The sequence below is a fragment of the Manis javanica genome, chromosome 4 (assembly GCF_040802235.1).
Source record: "Manis javanica isolate MJ-LG chromosome 4, MJ_LKY, whole genome shotgun sequence".
NCBI lineage: Eukaryota > Metazoa > Chordata > Mammalia > Pholidota > Manidae > Manis > Manis javanica.
This window is the reverse complement of record NC_133159.1, coordinates 65171552-65192373: the sequence shown is the minus strand read 5'-3', so window position 1 is coordinate 65192373 and position 20822 is coordinate 65171552. Positions and strand designations below refer to the sequence as shown.

The following is a 20822-nucleotide window of genomic DNA, read 5'->3' as shown; positions in this document are numbered from 1 at the left end:
GGAGGTCCTTACTTATTTTCAATATTTAGAGGAAACAAAAATTGTGATTTACATGACACAGTTTGTTTGGAGGTAAATTATATTACTGTGGTTAACACAATGTTAACAGGACTGATAGGTATGTCTAATAAAATATGAAAAAATTAGTTACTGATTAATAAGTACTTGCTGGACAGACTTTCTGAAATTACAACTGGAAAAATTCTATTTAACAATACCCAACACTGTGCTTAGTTTTTCTTTTCACCAGTTATGCTTAAATCTGTAGTCCAATACGGTCATTGCTTTTCCAAATACAAATTCCACCAAAATCTAAAGGGATGGCTATCAACACTGAAAAGATTATCATGGCTATAAACGGATAGGATGGTAGGAAAAGCTCATTAGAGGAAAATGATGGCCAACTTCTATCTATGGGCATGTAACTGTTATCCGACTTATTCTGGGCCTTGAGAAGGTGGACACATTAGTTTTAGGTATCAGGAAGAGCTGCATAACACATTTCTCTCAATTATTCTAAGACCAGCAATGGAAACAAGCACTTCTAGACCTAATTCACAAAGCAGAAAATGTCAAATTTGGTAAAGTTCATTTTATCTCATTCTTTGTTATCTAAAAAATTAATAACTTTGGGGAAAAAAATCACTGACTCCTAAATAAGATTCCGAAAGCATCCTAATGAGTCTAAAACTATTAATCCAGTAAATTATATGCCACGCCTCAGGAAGGTCTGGAACTACTTTGTAATTGAAGTAGGTATTAGAGAACTTTAAAAAATATAGAGATGGGGAAAAGAGGGAGAGGTGTGTGTGTCCTAGAATGACAATTCAGAACATTACCTTACATTAGAGTTCCCACAGGTTGGGGTTGGGGAAAACTATTTCTAACACACCGCTAAGTCAATTTTGGTCAGGAAACGAATGTTCTTAATTACAAAGACCTCAATAAAACTGGCCAAGAACACATACAATTCTAGGTTACTAAGTCTAGTCAAAACTTAATTTTATGACGACTCACGTTTTTATAAAAGGTCATATTGTCACAGCCTCATCCACATTATTCATACAAAAACTTCGAAAGCAGCTCGAGAACTATGAGGCCTCCAGCCTGAATTCATCCCCACTTGCAACAAAACTAAAATATCTGACAGTCTAGAAGTAAAATACAGTGACTCTTTACTACCCTGAAAATCATGCCGAGCTCCCGCTAGGCCGGACAGCGTTCTCCGGAGCGTCGCCGCGCGGCGCCCCAGCGCGCTTCCCAAAGCCGCCTCTTAGCTGCCGCTCTGGAGAGACACTGTTGCGTCAGTTACTCCTATTCATCGTATCCCTTCCCCAAGGATACAGAGACCCTTAGCGGAAAATACACCCACACTGCCTCCCTAAAGCTGCGACCGATAAGAAACTACTACTCTTTTCCTCAGGCTTTCAGAGACTGTGGCCAACCACAGTCACCAACCTAGAGAGACAACGACACACACCCCCTAAAGACGCGCAGAAGGGAGGCGCCAAAATAACCCCGTTCTCGCGAAATCTTCAACGAAATTCTCGTGACATCTTCTTGCTTTGCCTTTTCTTTCAACCCCCACCCCTACACTAACGCGTTGCTTCAAAACATCGCGAGGCTTTCTCCTTCCAGTCTCCGCCCCTTTACGGCACGATGGTCGCGCAAGAATGTAATACAGGCTCGACGGCCGCCATTTTCTTTCTTTCTTAGCAGTTGGCGGAGGGAAGGTCTCTTCAAAGGAGCCGCAGCGGTTACTGTAGTGTAGATATGGCAGACTATTCAACAGTGCCTCCACCCTCCTCTGGCTCGGCTGGTGGTGGAGGGGGTGGCGGCGGTGGTGGAGGAGTTAACGATGCTTTCAAAGATGCGCTGCAGAGAGCCCGGCAGGTAAGTCTGGACCGCGCGGCGGGATTCCTACAGCTCACGGTAATTGGCCGCTGGCTGAGTAGGCCGCTATTTCTTCGCGGAAAGAAGTGTCCTTCCAGACTCAAATGTGAGGAGACCCGGATATCCTTTCGTTGATAATACCGATTAGAGGCAAGAACTCGGATTTGTGTTCTTGGTGTCTGAGCCACTGAAAACCACAACGCGTGCTACGCATAGATGACTTTCGGTCTTTCTCTTATGCGGAACACGCACTTTTCCCAAGGAGTTAGCGTAGCATTTCCTTTTCTTAAGAATAACATACTCCGTGGGATAAAGCGCGCGTAGTTTTACACAATAGTACGGAAGGTTCTGGTAATGCGTTTGGGAAAGATTAGGGTCTGGCCACAGGAGCCATAGTAAGAAAAGAGGTATGTCACTAAAGCAGTCTTTACAGCTTCCAGCTCATTCGACCTCTCTCGCAATTAATCTTCGGGTATTCTTCACTTTAACACTTACAATGAAGAGACTTAAGAGAGCACCTAGTATCCCAGGTTGGAATCCTTCCTCAGGGCAGGATTTACGTATCAGTGTGTTCTACCAGTCCTCCCCCCTTATTTCTCAAAATGGCTTCAGGCGCATTATATCCGAACTTTCAGTTTGAAACTGCCTCTCAGTTCAGAGTCGTAAACTATCCAGACCTCTTTGTATTACGTAGGTGCGTGCATTTGCCCCTAAGGCACTTCTTTCCCAATCAAAAACTTGAAAGTACCTGTACTCTAGAAATTCAAAGATTTCTGAATTTGAACTTTACCTTTACTAGTTAGTCTCTTATTTAAAATGTGTGGTGTTCGTATAGACTTGTATGTAAGCAAAAACAAAATCTTATTCTCCTTATGATACTATGCATATTGGGTGCTAGATGTTTTTAGACCACATTGTTAAGTGGATGGAAATCAGAAACGAATTTTGTGGTAATATTTTGATTGTATTAGGAGTTAACGTCGTTAACATTTTTTTTATCCCAGTTCGATTAAAGGGTCATTTGAGTCAATCCATAAAATATGACAAATCGCTTACTTATATAATGTAAACACAAAAATGTACCTGCTCTTGTTTTTTAAATAAATACTCGAAAAAGTTAACTGAAAGTCACCATTAATACCAGTTTTTTTTCCACATATTTTTATTCTGAATGTGTTTAGAGTAATAGCTGAAACATTTATATAGTGACAGAAACTCTGTTAGAAGGGTTTTTATTCGAATGGGTTGAAAGACTGACCTGAACTATTTTTTTCAGCCTGCATATTGAATTAGTCTGTTGTACACTGTAATTAGATACTAGAGATGTTTTCTTAAGGTGTGAATTGAATTTCTGCCTTCTAGGAAGTTAGAATATAATCAGGGAGCCGAGTGCAAATGAATAGTAGTATCTGGTTAATGCTTTCAGAGTGGATTAGACAAAATATGGCCACTGTTAGTTCATCCACTAGTTCTGTAAACATTTATAGAGTTCTCCCTATGAGTCAGGCACTGTACACACCACCAGGGAGTAGTGGAGTGCCTCATAAAGTAAAGGATTGATAACTTTAAGCAAGGCATTAAAGAATGGGTGAGAGTTTGACCAGGGAAGGAAAGCAGCAGCATATGCAAAGGTACAGGGGTTTTTGGAATGACGCGACCCCAAGAATGAAGTCACTGGAGGATAGTGTGGGATGGGGGAAAGAGGGTAGACAATGAGATGAGAAAAGGTACAAATGGATTCAGCTTCTGAAGGGCTTTGGGTTGCCATGCTTTACTTTAATTAAAAGTTTGGACTTCACTATTTAGCTACATTACAATTTCCTGATGAAGTTAGACTGCTTTCTTAATAAAAGAAATTGCGGGATTTCTGTATTAAATAGAAACTACAAACCATGGAATTTCTTGTACTCTTACTCATATGCCAATAAGTCAGCTGCCCCATGCTGTCGTTATAACGCTTTGCAGATGTCTTTGCTATAGTAATTTGTTCCTTTACACAATTTATCTTAAATCTGAGATTCCAAAATTTAGCTTTTTAGTTGAATTATCCTTTCTGATTACACTTAAGGATGCCTCTTTATATCAGTTGTAGCTGCTTACCTGATTATATAGGGAAGAGTACCTGGACAGAACGAACAAGTTAGGCTAATATTATCTAAACTATTTCCTTATCTATTCTTAAAAGGCTACGGAAATTATATTTACAAAATCTCCATCTAACCTTTAGTTTCTTTGTTCAAGGTATATTATGCTAATGTTTTTGGAAGGAAAAGGTACGAGAACAGCTTCTTACCCTCAAATTGCTGTGTACCAGTGGCCATGCTATTAGCATTTTTAGCTGGACAATTCTTTGTTATGCAGAAAATCAGAACAAGTGGTTAGGATCCCTGGTCCCTATCTAGTAAATAAATGCTAGTAGCATTTACTCTGTTGCTGTCTGGTAACTTAGGTTGAGTTGCGCAGTATTTTTTTCAGAGAATCCGGATAACTTTGTTTTTATAGTGAACGGTCCAGATTTTTATAATACTCTGTGAGCCAAATCCAACAGAGGGGCACCAGATTTCTTCTCTAGTTGAGGGTTTCCAACCCATGCACTATAGAAAGTTGTATCTGAATTTCAAGCTTAACTCCAGAGGTTGAATTTGGGATTCTTGGATTAGATCTTTGGTGGTCACAGTAAATAACAGGTTCTTAAACACTGGAAAATGGAAGTGTACCTAACTTTTTTTCTCCTGAGGTTATATGAAGAAAAAAGTCAATCAGAGACAGAGTAGATGAGTGGAAGATCATAAGTTAAGACTATCAACCCTCATACCTTTGCCTGTGTTAATCTTTTAAGTATGCGATTATTCTTAAAAATCTCTTGATAATTGTAAAAGTGATTGAGGCTGCATTGTGTTGTTTGAAAGCAATGAAAATTTTATCAAGTAGAATTGACTTGTTAATTACCATTACTTCCGTAAGTGAAAACCAGCATTTGAGTATGATTTTTTTAACATTTCATAACAGGATAGCAAAACTTGATTATGATAATAAAGCAAAAATGACCTGTGTTGTAGAGAGGGGACAATCTTAATAAAATGGTGGCCTAGTAATAATTTCTAGTGCTCATGCTTCTTCACCTTCTTGGGAAGTGTATAAAACTGAATCCATCAGGACCTTGCCCATAGTAGGTAATCAGTATTTACTGAATTGAATCGAGTGTCTTGATGTAGAAAAGAAATTCTGTTTTGAAAATAATTAGATTTTTTCAAAATTCAGTTCTTGAGTGCATACATTATGGCTTTATCAGATCTTAGGAATACAAAGAGAAATTGTATAGCTTATTCTTCAAAGGCACAGTTTTCACAAATAGAATGTAGCTATATCTTTGGCCAGGACAATAAAAATTTGTTAACTTTTTTAAATCTCGTATTTCAGGTCTTGTGGACCCTGCTTAGTATTTGAATTGTATTATGCTTATTTATAATAACGGTCAATTTATATACTACATATTAGGCTTAGTTTTAAGCTTTAATATTAATTCTCATAACCATCGTACAAGGTGAGTGTAGAAACTATTACCTCCTTTGCACAGATAAGGTGAATGAGGTACAGAATATTTGAGAAATTTTGGCAGGGACACAAAACAGAATCACAACCCACCAGACATGGTTGGACCCCAAAACCTAATGAAGCATGTAGTGGACTTAAAATTAGGAGGTGGTCATTTTGGTATTATGCAGTTTACTTCTGAGAATCAGCTTTTGCTTTTTTTTCCTTCTAAAATTAGGTGGTATGACTAAATCTCTTAAATTTCTTTTCAACACCAGAATTCTTGAATTCTAGGAATAGTCAATGAAGAAAGTTGAAAATGCTAAAACAATGAAAGCACAGAAAAGTTTACTAAAAGTAGAGCAGCAAGGTCCAAATGTAAAGCTTGAATTATTATTGTAAATTAAAAGAAATTGCCTATACTTAGTTCTATTAGTTTTTTTATCTTTTCTTTTATGCCTTTTTTTTATTAAGATAGACACTCTTATGAAGGTTTTACAAGAAAAACAATGTGGTTACTACATTTACCCTTATTATCGAGTCCCCCCCTCATACCCCATTGCAGTCACTGTCCATCAGTGTAGTAAGATGCCACAGAGTCCCCATTTGTCTTCTCTAAGCTGTACTGTCTTCCCTGTGACCCCACACACACTGCATGCACCAATCATGATACCCCACAATCCCCTTCTCCCGCACTCCCTCACCCCTCCCCTTTGGTAACCATTAGTCCCTTCTTGGAGTCTGAGTCTACTAGTTCGTTCCTTCAGTTTTGCTTTGTTACACTCCACAAATGAGGGAAATCATTTGGTACTTGTTCTCCACCTGGCTTATTTCATTGAGCATAATACCCTCTAGCTCCATCCATGTTGTTGCAAGTGGTAGGATTTCTTTCTTTTCTTATGGCTGAATAGTATTCCATTGTGTATATATACCTCCTCCTCTATCCATTCATCTACGGATTGCTTCCATATCTTGGCAATTGTAAATAGTGTTGCGATAAACATAGGGGTGCATATGTCTTTCTGAATCTGAGAACTTGTTTTCTTTGGGTAAATTCCTAGGAGTGGAATTCTTGGGTCAAATGGTATTTCTATTTTCAGTTTTTGAGGAACCTCCATATTGCTTTGCACAGTGGTTGCACTAGTTTACATTCCTACCAGCAGTGTAGGAAGGTTCCCCTTTCTCCACATCCTCACCAGCATTTGTTTCTAGTCTTTTCTATGCTGGCCATCTGAACGAGTGTGAGGTGATATTTCATTGTGGTTTTAATTTGCATTTCCTTGATAATTAATGATGTGGAGCATCTTTTCATGTGCCTGTTGGCCATCTTCTTTGGAGAAGCGTCTGTTCATATCCTCTGCCCATTTTTAATAGGGTTATTTGCTTTTTTGGGTGTTGAGGCATGTGAGTTCTTTATGTGTTTTGAATGTTAACCCCTTATCGGATATGTCATTTACAAATATATTCTCCCATGCTGTAGGATGCCTTTTTGTTCTGTTAATGGTGTCCTTTTCTGTACAGAAGCTTTTTAGCTTGATGTAGTCCATTTGTTCATTTTTTATTTTGTTTCCCTTGCCCAAGGAAATGTGTTGAGGAAAAAGTTGCTCGTGTTTATATTCAAGAGATTTTTGCCTATGTTTTCTTCTAAGAGTTTTATGGTTTCATGACTTACATTCAGGTCTTTGATCCATTTTGAGTTTACTTTTGTGTAAGGGGTTAGACAATAATCCAGTTTCATTCTCTTGCATCTAGCTGTCCAGTTTTGCCAACACCAGTTGTTGAAGAGGCTGTCATTTCCAGTTCTATTAGTTTTAATAAGAGTTTTACATAGTTGGAGTTTGGATTTTAGGAATTGCTATTTCTCTTAATCTTGCTTGTAGTAACCTAGGAACGGTATATTTTCTTTTGATCTTGGAGAATTGATCAAATCTGTCTTAACTATTTTTACTAAAAGCGCTTCTGATATCTTTATATTGGCTCTGAGTTTTGAGGTGGTATTACTGGTTCTTTCCAGTGAACTAAGTATCAATTTGCATTTTCATTTGGATAGTCTTACAACTATTCAGTGAATAGGGAGGTATAAATAAGTATCCTTTCTCTGTGCAGAAGTTTTAGGCTCCCAGAGAGTGGATTTTACAGATTGACAGAGCATTTGTAAATGCTAACTGTAAAAGATATTCCGTTTAAACCATCTTCCTATCATTTGTACTACTATTCGGCCTGAAGTACTTTGCTTCTAACGTCAATGCTCATCAATGCCCAGCAGTGAAAATCAGTTGTTTACAGGTGTAATAAAGAAAACTTTCAAGAAGAAATAAGGTTTTAATTAGATGCTCAAAGATTCGAACAGGCGTTTGAGAAAGTGAAAGATGATTAGGACAGGTTAGACTGACCAGAGCTATAGAGTCAGGAAAATAAAATTGTGTACTTTTTTTTTAATCAAGCATTTTTACACTTAATCCTTAATATGCTTTGTTTTAGATGTATGTGCTTACAGATACACAGAGGAAAGAGAAATGTAGGAACCCTAGGAAATACATTTAGCATATGGGAACTGATACATATATCGAACTTCAGTGATATATACTGGATTTAAGACTCAAGTCTCTGAATGTACTTTTACCTCTCCAGTTTCCTAATTCAAATGAAATTTGAGGCAATTGGTGTAGATCCACATTAGGATCTCTTTGGGAGAATTCCAGTCACCAAACATTTTATTTTCTATTTTTTTATTAGGAATATACCAAACATACCCAAAGTGGAAAGAATAATGTGATGAACTCTAATGAACCCATCACTCATCTTTGGTAATTACTCATTGTAATTAGCATGGAGATGTGTATAGAAATGGAGACATCTCCACCATTGACTTACTATAATCCTAGTTTCTATCTCAAAATTTTTTTTCAACTGCAAGATTGATCTCTGTCTCATTAAATACCTTATATAAGGGTTGTTGTGATGATTCAGTAACAAAATGTGTGTAAGACATTTATTATAGTGTGACATATGGCCTATTGCTAGCACTCAGTATTTCCCTTTCCCCTTTCACAGAGAAATTCAGTAAATATCCACTGGTTGTGCTCTCCTTGTGACTTGAGGCTGGTATTTTTTATATGATGCTTGTATAGTCTAGTGCAAGCAGTTATTTTGACCCACTCTAAAAGTTAAATCTTTAAGAATGAAACAATTTATAGTTGAGGTGGTGCAGTTGGAGGCTTAGGTACATCCTTTTAGGCTTCCCCTTTACCCGATGTTTCCTTAGAACAAGATTGTCTGATAGAAATATAATACAAGTCACATTTATTAAACTCCAGAATATCAACCATTTCAGTATGTCTTCCATAAGAAAAATTTTGAGATGCTTCACATTCTTTACATTTGTTCCAAGTTTTCCATATCCACTGTGTGGTTTTACAGTTAAAGCACATCTGAATTTGGATGTGCTAGCCGCGTTTCAAGCACAGTAATAACCAAGTGTAGCTAAGGAATACTATTACACAGCATAGTCTTAGAGTTCCACCAAGTATTGAAGATGGGAGAGAGCCATAGAGAAGGTAAAATTAGGGTACAGATTTTCCTCAAAGCCATTTGGTCAGTCTAGATTCTAAAGATTTCAAATTGATTGCTTCTTTGTTCTTAAAAAGATGATGTATCAGAAGCTTAATTCCAGGTGATGATTATTTGTTAACTTTCAAAGTTATTAATGGTAGTAAACAAATTGAACTGTAATTTTGTCTATCAAATTTTCTTGTGTGACAGATATTTAGCATATATATATGTATTAGGAAATACATGAGGAAGTTGAGTACTGAATGTTATGTAGTAGTTAACAATGTATAGTAGTTACAATGCTATCATTAATGTTGGTGTGTTCTTGTTTAAGATTGCAGCAAAAATTGGAGGTGATGCTGGTACGTCACTGAATTCAAATGACTATGGTTATGGGGGACAAAAAAGACCTTTGGAAGATGGAGGTAAGTTATAGCCATAAGTATTTTGTTTTACACTGAGTTTAGTAGAAATATTTTTCAATATTTTCAAGTAATTGAAACATTACTTTTAACATAAGGTTCCTAAAAATTGTAAGGTTTATATTGGCCTCAGAAGGAAAGGGAGTTGTGGTGGGGGGAGAAAGAACCTAGACAAGGTAGGTAAAATTTAAGTCAACCAGCTAGTTTTGTCTTACTAGAAAACATCATTTTCCCTCTTTTAGGCTTGTGCCAGATTGACAGTTTGCACAGACAACTTAATATAAAGAGGAAACAAAAATAAAGTGTTTAGGCGGCATTTCACTGGTTTTTCTCATCATACATGAATTAATCTTTATATGTTATATTTTCATTATTTTGCTATTTCAGAATTCACTTTAAAGGTTGAAGTTGCTATAGCTTGCTACTGTAGTGTGTTGCAGGTTATATAATTTCTTTTTAAATGTTACTTTTTGTTTGTACCTTGTTTTGTGTTTCGGGTTTAACTCAAAATGTGGCTTAAAACAGATTTACAGTGCGTTGTATTTTTTAAAAACATAATTGTTCAAGCCTCTGAACTTAGAAGTCTGCACGTATTTTTTGTTTTAGATTTGATGTATGAATTTTGATACATTTTCTTTTTGCCCTTTTATTTCCTTTTTTTTTTTAAGGAGGATTCTGAATGAGCCTATAGAATGTATTTGTAGCTTTTGATCAGGTGTACTCGGTTTCCTTTTATTTAAGTGTCTTTCACATTTATAGTGAGGTTTTAATATACAAAGAAATGAGCTAATGATGCTTCAGATGTTGTATGTAATGTATTCTTTTTATTTTATGTGTAGATGGCTCTTGGACAAGTCCGAGCAGTACAACACACTGGGAGGGAATGCCCTCTCCTTTTAAAGGCAGGAATTTTTATTTATTACCTGTGTTTAGTATGTAAACGTGAAATCAGTGGATTCTTAAATGGACACAGATATTTCTTGGATTATGTGTCTGAATTTTTGCTGCACAACATTCTGATGTTTAATCATTTTAAGTTTGAAGGGGGGAGGAGAATGGAGTACTTTGAGCTGCAGGTTGTGTATTCTAAGATATGCATTGTATTCATCTGTGTAAAGGATGTAGCTGAAGGGAGTTATGTTGGTGCTTTGAGTTTTTCTGCTGAAGTTTATCCTGTGAAATGTTTGGTTAGGAATAATAGAACAGTTCAGACTGAGATTGCCTTGTAATGTGATGTTTCATTTATTTATTTATTTATTTTGCATAGCTTTGTGGTCACTGTCAGATACACTCAACTTTTGATATGTCAAATTTTCACATTTTGATAGTTTTTTTCTTTCTTCCAATCTTCAGTTCCTACAGAGGGAAGCATCATTAGCCTTTAGCATGTGATATTTAACTAGTAATGGACCTAAATACTTTGTGTTATATTATTCTAAAGTGCTTAACTTCACATTAAGGTTATTGATTTGATACAATAGGGATTTTTTTTTTTAATGTCTGTGCATCTTTTAAACATGAAGAGAATGAAAGAAATGTAATTCTTCCTTTGATTCTAAGAGTTTGGGCTGAGTTTTGGCACTTTTGACTCAAATGATAATCCTACCCTCAGCTATTTAAATAAGTTTATTTTGGTACTCTTGCTTGGGCACGGGTTAGCTAAATCTTATATTTGTACTTTTGGCAAAAAATTAAAAGACTCTTAATTTTGCAGATCAACCTGATGCTAAGAAAGTTGCTCCTCAAAATGACTGTAAGTATTTATTGTAAATTGGGTTAAAAGCTAAAATAGGAGGTCCAATATCAGTATTTTGTTATATATTATTGTTGTCTTTGAAGTCAGGTGAAGGCCATGAATATTCTTTCAGAATGAATTAAATATATACTGCCTGTCTTTCTACTTCAGTTATGGCAAGGTATATATATGAATCTTATGAATATAAGATTTGGTTGCCAGATTATTTTACATATTAAGTTTATTCTGTGTCTCTTTCTTAACCTATGTTTGCACCACTTGAAAAAGGGCAGTTTTCTCTATACTATTGTTTATATCTTTCCACTGACATTTTGCTCGCTGTCAGTGTTAAGTATTCTACATAAAATTCACTCTTCAGGGTGGTGTCTGCATCAGAAAAAATTAAGAATTGCTTGGTATGATTGTATTTTTAAATAGTGAACTTATATTTAAAGTGTCATTTCTATTTATTTTTTGGTAGCTTTTGGAACACAGTTACCACCAATGCACCAGCAACAAAGGTATAGTGAAATGATTTTCAAAGAGTACTTTTCAAGTTTTAGTTGAAATATATATGTGAAAACACAACCAAGTTAATGTGTAGTGAATATGTGTCTGTGTGTGTGTACAGTTCATTTCCCTGGACTTAAGGTGATACAGAATGATCACTTACCTTTTTGAGTGAGATACATTCATAATTTGGAAGGATAGGAAAGGTGGAATTTGTCACATTTTAGAAGAACTAAGGTAAATTAAAATAACTTAAAATGACATTCCCTGAACTGTCCCAAATCCTTTGCAGTTTACACCTTCAGACTGTTCTGTTCCTTGCCCTCTTCACTTGATATGTGTCACCTTAATTAAGATTCTGACTTTAAACTATTCAGGCCATATTTTGACTATGAATATATGCCTAGAAACCTACTTTAAGTCATGTAGGAGCCATTGGACTTAAATTTTTATTAGGCTATCCTTTATATATAAACCAGTTGTCTTTCTTTGAAGAAAAATGTTAGTTTTTGTTATTTCTTAGCAGGTCTGTAATGACAGAAGAATACAAAGTTCCAGATGGAATGGTTGGATTTAGTAAGTAACCTAATTTTTAAAGCTTTGTAGACCTAATAAAGAAATACTTTCTAATCTTTCAGCAAATAAATTTTTTTCCTTACTAGTAATTGGCAGAGGAGGCGAACAGATCTCACGCATACAACAGGAATCTGGATGCAAAATACAGATAGCTCCTGGTAATGTTATTCCCTTGTGATTTTTGAAGTGACTGGAAAACTAGAATATATTTTAAATTGCTTATGAAAATGATGGTTGTTAATCATTTCTTGGCCTAAAATTTTCTTTCTTTGTTTTTGATTGTAGACAGCGGTGGCCTTCCGGAAAGGTCTTGTATGCTAACTGGAACACCTGAATCGGTCCAGTAAGTACAAAAATCATGTACCATGAGGCCAGCCCCTCCTTCCTACTGAAGGACATTGCCCCTGTGATCGAACCTACTTTCTCCTACAGTATTAATTTTCCCCTCTTTTCTAGATAGATAACTCCTAACAGCATATAAACACAATTGAAAATCCCTCCATCTTAATAAAATCCACCTCTGAATCCAACATTTCTCTCTGTTTCTCTGCTCCCTTTTACAGTAAAACTTGTTAAAAGAGGTAGCTCTTCTTGCATATCATCATCTGCCTGTGTGTTCATTTTGTCTTGAAATGGCAGTAGTTGGGCTTTCATTCCCAGCATTCCATTAAAACTGCTGTGTGTGAGATGAATGGCTTCCACATCATTCAGCTTGTCAGCACTGTTTGACTGACATTATGGACTACTGCCTAGAAATAACCTACCTCCCTGGTTGCTCTTTCTCATTTATTCTGGGTTATCCAGTCTTCATGGCTTCTCAACAGGAATGTGCCCCAAAATAAAGTCTTCCTACAATACATGTACACATATTCCTTAGATTATTTATCTCTGTTAAACCTTCTGTGAATTAGAAGAGTAGAGGAGTGAGAGGATCCAAGGAATAGTCTTTAGGAAGAAATATTAGGAGACACAGAATTTCAGAAAAGATCATTTTATGGAGACCATTCGTTGTACTTGTTCCTCCAAATGGGAGCCCTAAAAAGATGCTATGCAAGCTGTTATTGAGAGTCCTCAGGATAGAAGATAATTTACAGAGGCTGAAAAAAAAAATGTCCAGAAGGATTAGGTGACTCATTGTTAAGATCTCACAGCAGTGTGTCAGACAAGTACTAGAACTTACACATCTTCTACTTAGTACAGTTTGCTTTCTTCTATATCACAGTTGGCTCTTCAAGAGTAATTCCTGGGCTACTGTTATCTTGAAAATTATTAATAGCTACCATGTAACTGAGACACAGATCTTTTTCATAGGTACTTAGAAACACCTGAGCACTTACTAATAGAAATTTTTAAGTGCCACCTAAAGTAAAAATTTTTGAGACTCAGTAAAACTTGGGAGCAAACTGGGATTTGGCATTATAACAAGTGCCTTGCCCAAGTGATACTGTTGTTCTGTTTTAATAACATTTTCAAAGACAAAAATCTGTAAACTCTTTAAGAATATGTCAATGACAGAAACCAAGAAACTAGAAGATGCTGATAACACTTGATAACTATTTCTATAGCATTATATGACCTATCTAGGTCTGACATACTAGTAGATGATAAATTTGACCTAGAGTCAACATTTTTCCTCTTGATTTTTTTGTTTGGGTTTTTTAATAATTAAAATACAGCTGATACACAATATCATTGGTTTCGGGTATATCCCTTAGTGATTCAACAATTATATACATTACAAAATGTTCACCATTTAGTACATCTGACATCAGTCAATATGCAAAGATACAATATTGTTGACTCTTAACTTCCCATACTGTACTTTCATCACTGTGACTAATTCATAATTGGAATTTTGTATCTCTTTATCCCCTTCATCTCCTGAACTTCATTTAGTATATACTTTATATACATAAATTTAATGTACTCGTAAATTTTTATCTTTAGCCTTTCTCTTAATTTCCAGACTGCTATCCACTTGCTCACTCAGTATCTGTAGTTTGAAGGTCTGTTAGACATCTCAGGCTTCAGATCGTTAAAAATAGTCATTGTTTTCCACCCCATTCCTAGGCTACTTTTTCTTTTATTTGACTTATCTCAGTGTGTGGCAAATCTGTTTTAATACGTCATCTTTCTTTCCTGCCTCATTTATCCATCACCCACTCTTGGTCATTTTTCCTTCATAACTTACTTGGAATCCAGCCTCTTCTTGCCACCTTCTATACTATCACCTTATCTGTGACACTGTTTGCCTATATTATTGCAACATGTCCCCACTCTCCTTTGCCTTGTTCAACAATACTCTTACAATAGTGTAACCATAGTGACGCTTTTAAAATGTGAATCAATTCATTTCATACTTTGCTTAAAATCCTGTTTCCCCATCTAGAGTAAATGTCAATGCCTTTATCATGGCCTGCCTTGCCTGCCACCTTTTTTCTTTTCTTTTCTTTTCTTTTTTTTACCATTCTACTCCCAATTCTGTCCTAGCCTCATTCTGCCTCTTTTCTATTCTTCTAGCACACCAGGCATGCTTCTCCTTTGAGTCCTTTGCACTTCCCATTTCCGTGGAGCATTTTCCCTCAAATACTGAATAGTCACTCTTCTACTTCCTTCACTTCTTGCTTCACACATCACCTTATCACTAGGGTCACCCATATCTGTTTTGTATAAAAAAAAATAGCACCCTTCATACACATGCATGCACACACACACATTCTGTCCACCTTATCTGGCTTTGATTTCCTTCATAGCATTTATCAAATGACATATTACTTATTTAACGTGCTCTCTTTACTTACTTAATAAAGTTAAGCTATGCCAGCAGGAACCTCGTCTGCTTTTTCAGTGCTTAACCCCATTACTTAACAATGTATCTGGCATACAGTTGACATTTCTTAAGAGTTTGTTGAATGAGTAAATTTTGACATGTGGATGACCCAAATAATGGCTTAAAAAGGTAAATACATCGTTTAGTTCTGGAGGAAACAGCTTAATTCTGAATTGAGATACTTCTTGGATTTACTGGACTATGCTCAAAAATGCAGAAAACTACGTATCTAAAAAAAAAAGTTATTGTAGAGTTTCCATTTTTGACCCTGATGGCATGTTTCTTTTAATTAAAATTGTTAAAATTTGGCTTTAAGCTGCCTAAACCTGAATTGGGGTGGGCAAAGTACCTGATAATATTATTTTGTATTTGTCTATTTGGGTCACCTTTTGGGTGTGCTACGACTTACTGTTAATTTGTTAACAGATCAGCAAAACGGTTGTTGGACCAGATTGTTGAAAAAGGAAGACCAGCCCCTGGCTTCCATCATGGTGATGGACCAGGAAATGCCGTTCAAGAAATAATGATTCCAGCTAGCAAGGCAGGATTAGTTATTGGAAAGGGGGGAGAGACTATTAAACAACTTCAGGTATTATTATGTTTGTAAAGTGATTACTTTTCATCTGTTTTAAAGCCAGTTTCCCTTTACTCCCCTTTAATTAATATGTATGATTTCTTTAATTAATAGGAGCGGGCTGGAGTTAAAATGGTTATGATTCAAGATGGACCACAGAACACTGGTGCAGATAAACCTCTTAGGATTACAGGCGACCCATACAAAGTTCAAGTAATCAAATTTATATTTTACAAAGAAGGATTTGGGGTGGATGGCAGAATGGGCAAAAGATGCATGAATAATTACAATGTTTTGGAGACATGCTTTCTAAATTGGGTACTTTTTCTACTTTAGCAAGCCAAGGAAATGGTGTTAGAGTTAATTCGTGATCAAGGTGGTTTCAGAGAAGTTCGAAATGAGTATGGGTCAAGAATAGGAGGAAATGAAGGAATAGATGTAAGTAAAAATACCCATTCAGAAATGGTGGTAATGCTAATCCATAAGTGATATTCCTGTTTGTGTTACAAAGCCTCCTCCTAATATTGTATCTTCTTTTACCCCCCCACTTTAGATACAGAATGTATATTTTGTATCTTGTTACTCTATTTGATGTAAACATAGTGCTATATATACTTTTATGGCATGCAGCTATTGATTTTCATGAAATGTTTTCTCTTTTTATGTAGTATAATTGATAGATAATCTTACATTGGTTTCAAATATACAACACAGTGGTTCAACAGTTACCCGTATTATTAAATACTAACCCCAACTAATGCAGTTACTACCTCTCAACATAGATGTTACAGAACTATTGGCTATATTCTCTGCTCTATACTACCGTCCCTCTGACCAACTTATGATTGAGAATTTTTGTGCCCGTTCATCCCCTTCCCCGCTCACCCACCCCAACCCTTTACCTGTGGTAACTTCCAGTCACTTCTCAGTTTGTGAGTCTGCTTCTATTTTGTACATTTTGTTTTGCTTTGAATTTATATTCCACGAATAAGTGAAATCAGATGGTACTTGTTCTTCTCTGCCTGACTTGTTTCACTCAGCATGATATTCTCTAGGTCCATCCATATTGTTGCAAATGGCAGGGTTTCTTTTTCTTTTTTTTTATGGATAAATAATATTCCAGGAAATGGTTTTCTTAATACTTAGTCTTCTTTGCATAAGGTCCCCATTCCCAGATTTGCTGTTGGCATTGTAATAGGAAGAAATGGAGAGATGATTAAAAAAATACAGAATGATGCTGGTGTTCGAATTCAGTTTAAGCCAGGTAAGCACATATACTTAATCTTCTGAGTGTTGGGAGCAATTACTTTTGATGTTCACACATGTAATGCTAAATTAATTCAATTTGTTTTAAGATGATGGAACAACACCTGATAGAATAGCACAAATAACAGGACCTCCAGACCGATGTCAGCATGCTGCAGAAATTATTACAGACCTTCTTCGGAGTGTCCAGGTTTGACAGGATGTTAATATTTTCATTTTTTGTTTTCATTAAAACATTTTCCTTCCTTGATAGTATTTACCCCTACTCTTTATTTTTATAGCAGAATATGCTGATACTTTATTAATTGCTAGAAAATTTTAATTGCTTTGAGGTAGACCTCATGGAGTAGGAAGGCAGTTATGTAAGTGTACCACCTTATTCAGCCCATGATAAGAAAATAAATGATTATTTGAGATAGGTCATCTCCCAGCTTCTCTAAATTTCTGGTTTAGGAAAATAAAAGTTGAGGAAAGTAGACATGTAACAATTTTATCATGGAAAGAAGAATATATATCTTTGCTCACTGTGTTCTTTCTCTCTTGTCTTTCCCCTCTTTAGGCCGGTAACCCTGGTGGACCTGGACCTGGTGGTCGAGGAAGAGGTAGAGGTCAAGGCAACTGGAATATGGGACCACCTGGTGGACTACAGGAATTTAATTTCATTGTACCAACTGGGAAAACTGGATTAATAATAGGAAAAGGCAATGTATTTTAAGCTCTTACTGTTTTAATATATGGTTAAAATTTTACCTAATTCTTCTGGATGCTATTTCTGTTGCTCCAGCAACTTTTCCTTGGCTATATTATAGTAGAAAAGTGCTCTTATGCTGATATATAACAACTAAAACATATGAAGACTCTTAATATATACTAAAAAGAGTCATATTGGCTTCTAGAGAAGGGGACCAACAGTTTATTAGTGTAAGAAACTTCTGACAACAAAAGTGGTTTGGGCATTTTTGTTTGTTTTTCCTGACATTTGTGAGATTTTGGGTTTTTTTCTGTGTTTTATATTTATATAACTTATAAAAGCAATTTATTTGAACCAAATATTTTGATAAAGTTGTAATTCACCTTGAGGTTGGGTACAGACATACTCTTCTTATGTCTTAAAATATAAAAGTTTTAAAAGAGGCATTATTTAAAGGCCATATAACTTGATTTAAAGTATAGAATAAATGATAAATCTTAATAGAATATTGGCAGGTGGGGTACTTGTCAAAACATTTTCTTAGTGACCCATTTAATTATGACCATTTTCTTTTGAATGGTTCCTCTTTTATCCTTTGAATCTTTAGAGAAATTGTTGTGTTTTGATTTTAGGAGGTGAAACCATAAAAAGCATAAGCCAACAGTCTGGTGCAAGAATAGAACTTCAGAGAAATCCTCCACCTAATGCAGATCCTAATATGAAATTATTTACAATTCGTGGCACTCCACAGCAAATAGACTATGCTCGGCAACTCATAGAAGAAAAGATTGGTGTGAGTATGCTTTAAACTTCGAATTCATAGCAGAGACTGTTGTTTAAATAAGATATTAATTAAGATGTTCCTGTATGTGCTGTCCAGAAAAATGTCAATTTGAAGTCTAAAATTGTAAGTCTTAGCATTTAATGGATGCACAATATAGAATAGATTTTCCAGCAATAAAAATAAGTACACAGTTAATAGCTGTTCAGAACCTTGTATTTCGGTGTGATTAAATAAGAGGGTAGCATTACTTTGCAGATATGTAAGGACATTAAAATTAGTGGAGGATTGTGGAACATATTTGAAGGAGATAGTTAATGGGAATTAAATATTAAAGGCTTATTTTACTGTACTCAGCCCTGGTGAGACAGGTGAATCAGATGCATCCCCCACTTTAAAGTAGAAATTTACAAATCCTAATTAAACTGGGTGACAGTCATCTAGGGAGTTATACAATGTAAGCTACTTGGGTGCTTTCTTCCTCCACAGGTAACACACAGTTCTGATTCAGAATCTCTGGCATAGCATTTTATTTTAGAAACAGGTTCCAGCTGATTCTGATGCACAGCCAAATGTCTGCAGGTGGTAGTATGAAGTGTAGTACAAAAAAGTATGAACTGTCTTGATTGTGCTTTCTTGTGAAAGAGGCAAAGGGTATACTTTACTGTTTTTTACTATGAAGAATTAACATGGAGTGTGAAGGAGCTTCTCAAAGTATTATTAGAATTTATTAGAAAAAGTCTTAACTGTACTTCAGTAAAAAACTATCAAAAAAGAAAGAAAAGGTTTTTATGTTTGCCATGCTGTGAATGGACTGCAGAAGATTGATAGTTCTGTCTGCTTGGGAAGATAAAAGTGAGTTACAAAAGACAATTAAGGAATATCTTATAAAAATATACCATAAACATTGCAAGTTCTGTGGTGTGAACAATATGTATAATTATTCAAAAGAAGAAGGAAATAATGGTGGACTCTGCAATGGCAGGGATTGATGTCAGAAAAATGAGTAGCACATCTTGGCTTTGGATTTTATTATCCTTAGCATGCATAGATAGAGATTTTTCTGAATTGATGGGTGAACAAGATGGGCAGTTCAGAGAAGCAGTTTAATATAGTGATTAATAAGAGCATGGACCAGAGCCAGGCTATTTGAGTTTAAGATGCTCTCTGAAGCCTCTACTGTCCATGTGACCTTGGAGGCAGTTATTTATACTCCTCAATTTCTTCCTCTGAAAATGAGGATAATAGTACCTTCCTTACAGTGTTGAAAGGATTAAATAATTGAAATGTGTGTATCACTTAAAAGAGTACCTAGTAAGTAGCATTCATTTTTACTCTTCGGAAAGAGTAGGTTATGAATAATAGAAGTGAGGGATAATGACAGCAGTTAGAGACTTAAAGAGACAGTTAATAAAAGGGACCTTAAAAAACATGAAGTTGCACTTCATTATTTTGTAGTGAGAAAATTAACCAAATGTAATTAAAGCTTTTCTGTTCAATATGTCAAAATAATATTAATTAATTGCATGAAAGGACTGTTTTGGGACAGTTAAATCTAATAGCCTTTACAAGTTGGGTTATTAAAAAAAATCAACTAAGTACCGTTAATTATGGTATAGACATGAAATATCCTGATTTGTTCAATCTATAAAGGGAATTTTCATGGTGTTTAGAAAGTTATGAAAAAGGGCAAAAGAGGAAATTAAATTAATCAAGTAGGGTTCAGTGATACAAAGGTTGTGAGGACTTCAGTTTTGTTCAAAGGGCTAGACCTAGTTTCCTTATTGGTGAGATATTCAGTAAACAGTTTACAATATAAGACCTAAGCAAATGGGGAATATATTATCAAGATAGTTGTTTTCATCAATGTTAGGAGAATGGAATCAGATTAGATGTAGAGAGAAGACTTAGAGACAAGGACCTGATGTTTGATAAGCTTTTGTGATTAAGATGATAAAGGAAGAGTAAAAGTAAAAATTGTAAAAGGAAAGGGAAATAGAAAAGAAAATACTCTGAGAAGAATAGAATAGAATAGAAGGTAAAGGAAATGTTTCAGTTCTTTGCTAATGCTACTGATAATGAATTTTGCATGTCTTATGGTAGAGTCAAAATAATTTTTATAACGTGAATGAGGATATGAAGGAAAATCTAAAATTTGTTGTTTGTGGCTGTATGAGGGTAGAAATGGAAGATTATTTTGGACTTTGAATTGTTCAGTCATTCCTGTTTTTCTCATTTTTGTATGTCTTTTTTTGCAGGGCCCAGTAAATCCTTTAGGGCCACCTGTACCCCATGGGCCCCATGGTGTCCCAGGCCCCCATGGGCCTCCTGGGCCTCCAGGGCCTGGAGCTCCAATGGGACCATACAACCCTGCACCTTATAACCCAGGACCACCTGGCCCTGCTCCTCAGTAAGTATCGGGTTTGGTTCTGGGCTTTTCCAAAAAAAATAACAGCTT

The 20822-nt window shown here is 35.8% G+C and overlaps 2 protein-coding genes and 1 long non-coding RNA gene across 27 annotated transcripts in view; 1 reads left to right on the top strand and 2 right to left on the bottom strand.

The window, feature by feature from the left end:
• Positions 1-1600, bottom strand: part of DNAJB4 (DnaJ heat shock protein family (Hsp40) member B4) — a 34316-nt gene extending 32716 nt beyond the window's left edge. Inside the window, exon 1 of one of the 2 annotated variants that reach the window (XM_073234171.1) lies at positions 1481-1600. The gene's annotated coding sequence lies outside the window, so the exon portion shown is untranslated. Of the gene's footprint in view, positions 1-1017 lie in introns of both variants that reach the window. The other variant, XM_017665296.3, reaches the window with a different exon arrangement.
• A 58-nt stretch (positions 1601-1658) lies between these two features.
• The window catches only part of FUBP1 (far upstream element binding protein 1), a 36570-nt gene continuing 17406 nt past the window's right edge, over positions 1659-20822 (top strand). For 8 of the 24 annotated variants that reach the window (XR_005059764.2, XR_012130217.1, XR_012130218.1 and 5 more), the window contains exons 1-16: positions 1660-1893; positions 9314-9404; positions 10241-10303; positions 11116-11154; positions 11618-11657; positions 12170-12222; positions 12309-12380; positions 12508-12565; positions 15479-15641; positions 15741-15839; positions 15963-16064; positions 16788-16890; positions 16982-17082; positions 17452-17593; positions 18216-18376; positions 20623-20774. Coding sequence is in view for 19 of the 24 variants with exons in the window: in XM_017665285.3 (XP_017520774.1) it covers positions 1774-1893; positions 9314-9404; positions 10241-10303; positions 11116-11154; positions 11618-11657; positions 12170-12222; positions 12309-12380; positions 12508-12565; positions 15479-15641; positions 15741-15839; positions 15963-16064; positions 16788-16890; positions 16982-17082; positions 17452-17593; positions 18216-18376; positions 20623-20774 (1559 nt within the window). In the remaining 5 variants the exon portion in view is untranslated. Of the gene's footprint in view, positions 1894-9313; positions 9405-10240; positions 10304-11115; positions 11155-11617; positions 11658-12169; positions 12223-12308; positions 12381-12507; positions 12566-15478; positions 15642-15740; positions 15840-15962; positions 16065-16787; positions 16891-16981; positions 17083-17451; positions 17594-18215; positions 18377-20622; positions 20775-20822 lie in introns of all 24 variants that reach the window. The other 16 variants (XR_001853808.3, XM_017665283.3, XM_017665289.3 and 13 more) reach the window with 12 other exon arrangements.
• Positions 13198-16781, bottom strand: LOC140848920 (uncharacterized). The gene is made up of 2 exons (XR_012130223.1): positions 16529-16781; positions 13198-13319 (listed from the first exon to the last, which is right to left on the bottom strand). It is a non-coding gene; the product is annotated as an uncharacterized lncRNA (long non-coding RNA).